At 34.1% G+C, this 9,592-nt stretch overlaps 1 protein-coding gene across 1 annotated transcript; it reads right to left on the bottom strand.

Annotated features, from left to right (window-relative positions):
- Positions 1-6,046: 6,046 nt before the first annotated feature.
- Positions 6,047-9,367, bottom strand: LOC137016977 (C-type mannose receptor 2-like). The gene is made up of 4 exons (XM_067380838.1): positions 9,263-9,367; positions 7,451-7,807; positions 6,602-6,943; positions 6,047-6,482 (listed from the first exon to the last, which is right to left on the bottom strand). Exons 1-4 carry the CDS (start codon positions 9,294-9,296, stop codon positions 6,130-6,132), a joined length of 1,086 nt encoding a protein of 361 aa, XP_067236939.1. The 5' UTR covers positions 9,297-9,367; the 3' UTR covers positions 6,047-6,129.
- Positions 9,368-9,592: the final 225 nt, after the last annotated feature.

Consider the following 9,592-nt stretch of genomic DNA (forward strand, 5'->3'; position numbering starts at 1 on the left):
CTGTATTCTTCGAACAGATTACGCTAAATGTCTTTCCCTATTCAACTTCAGGAATGAACTCAGCGCCAGTTCCGTTTTTTCCATAAGTTTAATAGGGAAGCTTTTTGAAGAATTCGGAATCTTGTACCGGTGAAAGCACTTGTAATGCGATCATTTGTGCCTATAAAGCATATACATTTTCTTTCTTTAAAAAAAAAAAACACAAAAAAAAACTGATGGTTTCTCTAGATAAGACTCTTATTCCTCGTCTGGTATTGTTTAAAGCTTTTTGAAGCTGCACTGAAACTGTAATTTTGACCTTTAATCATTTGGGCTCCAGTGAAGTCCACTATAAGGAGAAAAATCCTGGAATATTTTCATCAAAAACCTTCATTTCTTTTCCACTGAAGAAAGAAAAACATGAACATCTTGGATGACATGAAGGAAAGTAAATTACCAGGAAAAGATTATTTAAAAGTGGACTAATCCTTTAAGATAACACAGCTCATCTCCCTGTTGTAAGTTACCAAAACCACACTTCAAACCAAAAGCAGAGACCCAGCTCTCTTTTTAGCTTCTACCCATTCATCATACAACATCTTTTTTCAAATATGAGGTGTCAACAAATGTCTTTTTTCTTAAAAAAAAGTAAGCAAGTATGAAGTATGAGAAGCAAGTAATTAATTAATTATTATATTAATTTATATTACAAGCATCAGAATTCAATGTTTTGTCCACATAAAGCAGCAAATTGCTGTTTTTCCCTCCTAAAGCATGAGTTTCTTTTCTTACTATATCATAGTGTGTAAGTTGAGCTGCATGATTAATAAAAAATAATAATTAATAAATCTCCATTCAAACACCCACACAAAAGAAGTATTCTGATCAACTCACATTAAATTACTCATCTTCTGTTAGATTTTGGTAGTTTAATTCTACACTGAGCAGCCAGAGATGAATTTGGGAAGGAACTAAAAACTCAATTTTGGTGTCTTGAAAGTTTTATTGCCTTTTTTTATTAAATGTTTATTTAGTCCAGTGACTTATTTTTATTTATTTTTTTTCATTTTCAGCCAGAAAGTCAGAGGAAGTGGTCAGACAATACAAGGAAGTGCTGAAGACATTCAAAAAAGTTACAACAATGTCTACAGCTCCTTAAATTCGCAAAAAGGTGCAATTCGTTGATGCCTATTTCAACAAAGCAAAACATCGAAGAAATGAAAGAAAACGATGAGCTTCTATCTTTACAGCATAGCTACAATTAAGGTTTGACTAAAGCTGCAGTTTTCTCTGAAGTTCGCTTGTTTAAAGGTCTCTAATTTCACTCTTCTTTTCTGTTTGAAATCCTCGTTCTGAACAAGAACATCTAATGTGAGTTATTTTATTACTATAGTTGTATTCTTATTATGCAGTGTTTTTTTATCTGTTAGTATTATTTGCAATTTCATTTATAACTGCAATGTTATTTGTTCAACCAGCATAAATGTTCTTCTAAAAAGAAAATCCCTGTCTGTATTTGTGTTTTTATTTTGTGACTTTTTGTGACTCCTTTATTACTACTGGCAGTTTAGCCCTAATTATTGGCTTGTTCTGTCAATAAAGTTGAATATCACTTAATAAGTGTCATAATTAATGAGACTATAACTTTCACTTTAGAATAGGGGGTCAAATTGCCTTTATTTTAGCAATTTATAACTGCAAAACCAGCTCTAATTAAACATAATTAATAGCTTACCTTTCATTTATTTAGACCATAAATATGTATCTTTCAAATGTTAACAAATTGTTAATAATAATAAGCCCTTACTATATGTTGAATTAATAATTAATTAATTGTTAACAAGTTAATGAGTAATAGCTAATTTATTTACACTTAACCAATGCATAAATCAGGACGCTTGAAATGTAAAGTTAATCATTAATTACTAGTATGTTCATGCTTAACTAATGCTTAATTGTTACCGGAAAACTTTCTCTGAAATGTATTTTATACTATTTTGATTTATTCATTCAAAAACAAGGCAAAAGCAGGCCACTGAATAGGCACATCCATATCTCATATTTTCCTAATGTCTTGTACCTTTAAACAGGGTATCACGTGGATGAATATGCATATGTAAATCATATGCAGATGAGGATATGCATAGTAAAACGAGGCATTGTAAGCTCCATATAAGGTGATTTTGGGGAGGAGACGGCGGTGGAGATGCCTTCACTTCCACCAGCTCTGAAATAAAAGAACAAAGAAAGAATCACACTTTTGGGGTTATTCATGGTTGTTGAAAGTACCTTGTTGAAGTTTTTACACTTTTAAATGTTTGATGGTTGAAGGGTGAGTAGAATAATGTCATCTCAATGGCCTCATTTATCAATCTAACATAGAAACGAGTGCAGAAATTACCTTATGACAGGGTTCATGTATGGTAATAATTTCACATTTGCCAATATTAAGCTTTAAACCTGAAATAATTAACTATATCAATTACTTTAGGAATTTGGTTAAGATCTTTTAAAAATAATGTTGAATCGTCAGCCAATTGACTAAGTATAATTTTCTGTCCAAACACTTTTAAACTTTCAGCATTTGAGTTTTTAATTAGGAGAGCGAACATCTCTGAGGCCAGAATAATATTGAGGGTCAGATGGGGCAGCCTTGTCTGACTCCTCTCTAAAATATCCATTCTTACAGCCGTCTAAAACATATCAGCATTGTGTAGTGAACATTGGCATAATTCATCAACATTAGCTTATAAGCAATCGCTTGGCATAAATGTGCGCTCTTCACTGATTTCAAAGCAGTCTGAAATGCTGCTGTGCGACAGCAGTCCAGACTGAATTTCTTCCCAAATCGTCCCTCTCTATCATTTCCGTCTCATTTTAATTAGTTGACGAAAATGAGAGTAGATTTTAGTCATAGTTTTAGTCATTCAAAGCTGTTTTAGTCATTGCCTTGTTTTTGTACATTAAAAAAATGTTGCTGATGAAAATTATGACGAAATTTATTCCTCAACAAAATTAACACTGATGTGATAAACTGACACCCATCTTTATGAACCTCTACTCTATAGTATGTCCATATCTAAATAGCCAACAGTTTGCCCGTCTGTATTTTCCTTACGAAGGCATCATTTATGTCGTTTGGAATGCAGTGGATTTATATATTTAAAATATGAAACTCGCTTACAGAAGGCTGCTCTCAATTTCATGATTTCAAATGCTGACGCTTTGTTTGTGAGTGTTTAATGCGTCTTAAAATGGTTTAATGATGCAAACTTAATGTAAACACAGCCAGTTTCTTAAGGGAATAAATGGAAAGGACAACCGCATTACTTATTATATTTCAAAAGAGATCCGTGCGTGAACGCAATTTATTAGATCTCCCGCTGTCTGTGATGTAACAATCAAATGACGTGAGAAAGAAAACGTTCAGATAATCTTAAATACTGAAAAAAAAAATCTTTGTTTATTGATTGTAATATGTTTCGTTGCTCCTCTTTATTATTTGATACTTGCTTGTATGTTTTTAAGTTATATTAGTGTAAAATTATTAACATGGCCATTGTTTAATTGTCATTGTTTAATTCAATTACACAATTAGTCCTACATTTTTTTTTCAATTTGTAATATTTTTAAAAAAGTATGCCTACTTATAATTACTTATGTAAGTATATGTAAATGTAAGGATTTTTTAATTAATAGGACTAATAAAGGGACAAATTAATTAATAAGAAAAAAAGGTGATCAAGAATCGTTTTAGAATTGGATCATGACTCCCAAAATCGAAATCGGATCGTGAGGTGACTAAAGATTCCCACCCCTACTTTATAATAACTATTAATTAAAGTAATTTGATCATTAATGTATGTACAGAAACTGACAAAGATCATAAAACTCTTAGCGTTTCATGTGTCAAACTTCATTGATATTTATCTATATTCACATTTATTCCCCACGTTCATCATTACAGGGACAATATGAAGCGTTTAGAAGTAGAAACACTCGAGATTCACATCAATTCTCCTCACAAATCTCAAACTTTGACTTCAGACTTGACATTTATAAACAGTTTTCGCTATACAACATCGAAACAATCACACAAACGAACACAAAATCGCTCAGGTCTGAATGAATTCATCATATTTTCCTCACAGATCTCAAACTTTGACATTCAGTAACAGTTATCATCACTATAAAACATGAAACAATCACACAAACGAACACAAAATCGCTCAGGTCTGAATGAATTCATCATATTTTCCTCACAGATCTCAAACTTTGATATTCAGTAACAGTTATTATCACTATAAAACATGAAACAATCACACAAACGAACACAAAATCGCTCAGATCTGAGTGAATTCATCATATTTTCCTCACAGATCTCAAACTTTGACATTCAGTAACAGTTATTATCACTATAAAACATGAAACAATCACACAAACGACCACAAAATCGCTCAGGTCTGAATGAATTCATCATATTTTCCTCACAGATCTCAAACTTTGACATTCAGTAACAGTTATTATCACTATAAAACATGAAACAATCACACAAACGACCACAAAATCGCTCAGATCTGAGTGAATTCATCATATTTTCCTCACAGATCTCAAACTTTGACATTCAGTAACAGTTATTATCACTATAAAACATGAAACAATCACACAAACGAACACAAAATCACTCAGGTCTGAATGAATTCATCATATTTTCCTCACAGATCTCAAACTTTGACATTCAGTAACAGTTATTATCACTATAAAACATGAAACAATCACACAAACGAACACAAAATCGCTCAGGTCTGAATGAATTCATCATATTTTCCTCACAGATCTCAAACTTTGACATTCAGTAACAGTTATTATCACTATAAAACATGAAACAATCACACAAACGAACACAAAATCGCTCAGGTCTGAATGAATTCATCATATTTTCCTCACAGATCTCAAACTTTGACATTCAGTAACAGTTATTATCACTATAAAACATGAAACAATCACACAAACGAACACAAAATCGCTCAGGTCTGAATGAATTAATCATATTTTCCTCACATGCTGCACTAAATGTTTATTTCAGCAGGAAGACGACAGAAAAGACGCACAAGTATTGCTGTGCTCGATGAAAACAACACAGAAATGAGTCTGTCGCTTGATCAAATCAGATCTTATACATGTTCAGGGGGTGGTGTAGCAACTGTCCAATGAGAATATACATTCATGATAGAGGAATGTGATATAGAAAAACAAGTCTAAATATGGTCAACTTCCTTCTTTCCAGAGCAGCCTTATGGCCCTCTCTCAAAGAATCAGGGACCCTTTCTTGGCTGCTTTCCAAGAAACACACACACATATACATAGAGTACATTAAACACAGATGTGTGATGAAACAAGAGCAACTCTCCTCCTCTCTCACCCTTACAGCCTCAGAGAGCAGGAGAGAGAAAACAGGGAGAAACGGAGAAAGAAAAGTCATCTTACAATCTTAAATGTGAATCCTCAGCCTTCACAGAAGCACAACACACCAGTTTCTCTGAAAGAATCCATTCGTCACACGTGATATTTCTAATTTAAAGACATGTTTATTACATCAAACCTAATATAACAGAGTGAACAGCACAAAAGCACACAGAGGTCCTTAAAATACAACATTCTTCAGTTACATTAATTATGTCATGATAAAACCTTTTAACCCTCAGAAAATTAGTCGTTTAACAGTTAATAACATGTTGAAAGAGTTTGTAAAAGTAAAGCGTGTTAACAGCGATTTTGGCCGAGAGGCTCTTGAAATGCAGCAAAAGACTCACAGGAATCACTGAAATTCATTCATCTGGAGGAAAACAGACCCTCAAAAGAACAACTGAGACAATTTAACAGTTTACTGAAGAAAACATTTGAAGTAAACAGCTGAACAGAAGTATTTTTAACCCTTTGGATAGTGATGGGAGAAGCAAAGCTTTCTGAATCAACTGAACCAAAATGATTCACCAAACGGTAATGACTCCTTCTGGCCAGAATGGTGTAAATTAAACAAAAACTTTGAATAAAAACCTAATTTACGAACCAATTACAAATGTTGAATTGAAAATATGCAGTGGAAAGTGAACACGATCTTAGATGAAACTTGTATCTATGGATTCGCTCTTAATATCTGCTGCAGATGAAGTTGAGTCGGTTGTTCTCAGGACGGCTGATCCAGCGCTGATCTCCTCCAGACTGAACTGCTCCAGATCTCACTGCAGAATCACAGTTCTCTGAATCATCAATCGCCCAGTTCTGATAGCACACGGTCTGTCCGCTCACCCAGAACCAGAGGCCCACGGTGCAGGAGTGACGCAAACCCAACCACACCGCCGCAGTAGACGCCCGTCTGACCACATTCATCACACGACGCTGCATCTCCTCCGACTGAACCGAGACCAGATCCACGTGATTCTGTCTGCAGTATCTCAGAGCTTCAGACCACGTCAGATTCTGGTCGATCACGATCAGTTTATCTGGACACAAAACAAACCACAAGAGAGAGACTGATCAAAAACAACACGCAGAACATGTCAGACATGTAGATATCTGGAGGTGATGGATGGATTGTGTGTGTTTGTGAGGATCTGCTCACCTTCATAACACACAAAAGGAAATATCTGGTTGCAGGAGACGTCTGACCATTGTCCCTGAGCGTTCGCTTCAACCACTGTACAGTTTTCACCAGCTACATTCAAATCGGGTTCACCAGTATTCCAGTATCTGAATGAGGAGTTACTCTGATCTGACCACCTCCATAAGTCTCTGACTCTGGACAGACCGATCCAGGTCCATCTATGAGAACCAATGATGTTTGCCACCTGTTGATTCTCATTCTGGTTCCTCACACTGACCAGATCAGTGTGATTCTGTCTGCAGTATCTCTGAGCTTCTCTCCAGTTCTTCTCCTGATTGATGAAGACAGGTCCTGTGTTCGCTTTAAGACAAACAAATGGAAACAGATTCATGAACCAGGTCATTCATTATTCTCATTATTCTTTATAGTGTAAATGTGAACAGGAGCAGTGCTGGAAACTTCACAAACACATCATTCAAAGACTTTTTGTACAGCTGATGATATATTGAATATGCACAATATATATATATATATATATATATATATATATATATATATATATATATATATATATATATATATATATATATATAGGATTACTTTAAAGATACAACATTTGTGAACATTGTAATCATTTTAAAGTGCTTTATATAGAGAACATGCTCAATCTCAAAGCTCTTTCCCATTTTGGATGTGTTTTGTGTGTTTTTTCACAGCATTCACGCTAAAAACCAATGCTGCAGCTCAGTCTTTTTGCCACTCAGTAGGTGGGATCAGAAAAAGCATTTGGGAGCCATTATATTTGATAGCCTATATAGGACATTTATAAATGAGTGGTGATTGTAATTATTAAATAGCTGAACTCACTGTTGTTGCAGATGAAATGACGTTCATCACTACAAGGCAAATCCTCCCATTTTCCATTCACCATCATTCCACAATCATCTCTGCCTTCAGGTTGTCCAGATCTCCAGTTCTGATAGCGCACAGGATCACCTGAAGACCACTGCCATTTATCAACACCCGTCTTCTGCAGCCCAATCCAGACGTACTGAACTCCTCCAACATTCACACTCTTCTTCAGCTCGTTTATGTCGTTCATGTCGTCAACGGTGGCCAGATCTGTGTAACTCTCTCTGCAGTATCTCTGAGCTTCAGTCCAGTTCTTCGTCACGTTTATAAAGTGATACTGACGCTGAACACATTCAGATACGGAGCAGAGACCTGTGAAAGAGAGGCTATGAGTTAATGCTTATATATAAATAAAATTTAATAATAATAATAATAATAGTTTACATTACTAAGTAACTAAATAGTTTTTACATAACTAAGTAGGCAGTGGATCCGTAGATCCCACATGCTTTGCAAGGGACTGCATTAGGAGAGTAAATTTAGGGATTAAAGTGTTATTTTATGTTTTTCCGTAAAGGGAAAGATGTTGTTAGTTTATGTTAGTGTTTAATGTTCAGATATGTTGGACATTTATATGAGTTTCTGTAATGTTTTTTTAATTGTGGTTACCATTATGCACAGGAGTGTTGCCTGTGTTTAGGCTGTGCGCCTCATATACGCATGTTTATAGGATGTTATTTCTGCTCTCAATTCAATCGAGTTTGTTCAATGAGTTATATTTTGAGTGCATTTTGAAGAGTTTAATAAGGTAAATTAAGTCAATAAATGTGTTCACCTTACATAATAAACACAACATTACTAAGTAAACTGCACATATAAATATTATGTAACTTACAAATTCAAATTATTTGCATTTACTCAAAGACATTTTGGCAGCTTTACTTTCTTTTGTTCATTCAACTAAATTATTTGTTCAAATTACTCAATATAGTTTTTTTTTTTTTTTTTTTTTTTAATAAATCCAACAACTCCTTTCTTTTAATGTATGTGAATATATGTTCAAATATAATTTATTCCATGTGACCAAAGATGAATTTTCATGAATGTCACATGATCCTTCAGAAATCATTCTAATATGATTATTTATTATCAATGTCGGAAACAGTTGTGCTGCTTAATATTTTTTGTAACCTGCCATACTTTTTCAGGATTCTGTGATGAATTAACATTTTCTTTCTTTTTTAAAAATTAACAGCTTTATTCAAAATAGAAACATTTTCTAACAATATACACTACCTTTCAAAAGTTCGAGGTCAGACATTTTTCTTAATTATTCTAAATATATTACTTTTGTTCATCAGGGATGTGTTAAATTGATAAAAAAGTGTTGGTTAAGAGTTTCGCTCTCCGTCACTATTCCAGTTCACCTCAGTAGATGTGCAGTGTATTTGACACATTGATAAAATACAGTAATGAATAAAAGTTAAAAACAATTTTTCATACAATATTTATTCAAAATAGAAATCTTTTGTGACAATCGTGAGGGTTCCAGTCATGGCGAGCAAAAATACATCTGTGCTAAACTTACACTTAGTATCTAAGAGAGAAATCTAACAATTTATTATGGCAGAATGATAACGATAGCATGATAATTGAGTCACATATGTGAGTAATTTACTTGCATTGTAGAAGGTTGCTTTTCATAATAGCATCAAACCTGATGAAAGTATAAACCAGTGTTTCTCAACTCCAGTCCGTTCTGCACGTTTGTCTCTCTTATCTAACACACTCACTAGATAAGCCATTAATAAAATGACAAACACTCACCGATGAGAAGGATGAAATATAGAGTTTGTTCCATTTCTGAAAAATTCAAGCGAGAATTTGCACCGTACAAGATCTCAAAGATCTCGTATTAAGATCTCAAAGTCTGCTTGAAGAATGAAGATGCGAGTTGTTCTCACTTTTGGGTGTTTTGTCTGATGTTTCTGTCTGCAGCTTTAAACAATGTGATCATTATATCTGCTCTCATCCCTCAATCAGCAGGTCACATTTGTGCTAAAAATGGATCCACATCTATTCTGTTGGTCACTGTTTCCGTAATACTGTAGAAACATGCTTATTTGAATGTGCTGAAGAGTCTGAAAATATATTTCC

This window comes from Chanodichthys erythropterus, chromosome 3 (assembly GCF_024489055.1).
Source record: "Chanodichthys erythropterus isolate Z2021 chromosome 3, ASM2448905v1, whole genome shotgun sequence".
NCBI lineage: Eukaryota > Metazoa > Chordata > Actinopteri > Cypriniformes > Xenocyprididae > Chanodichthys > Chanodichthys erythropterus.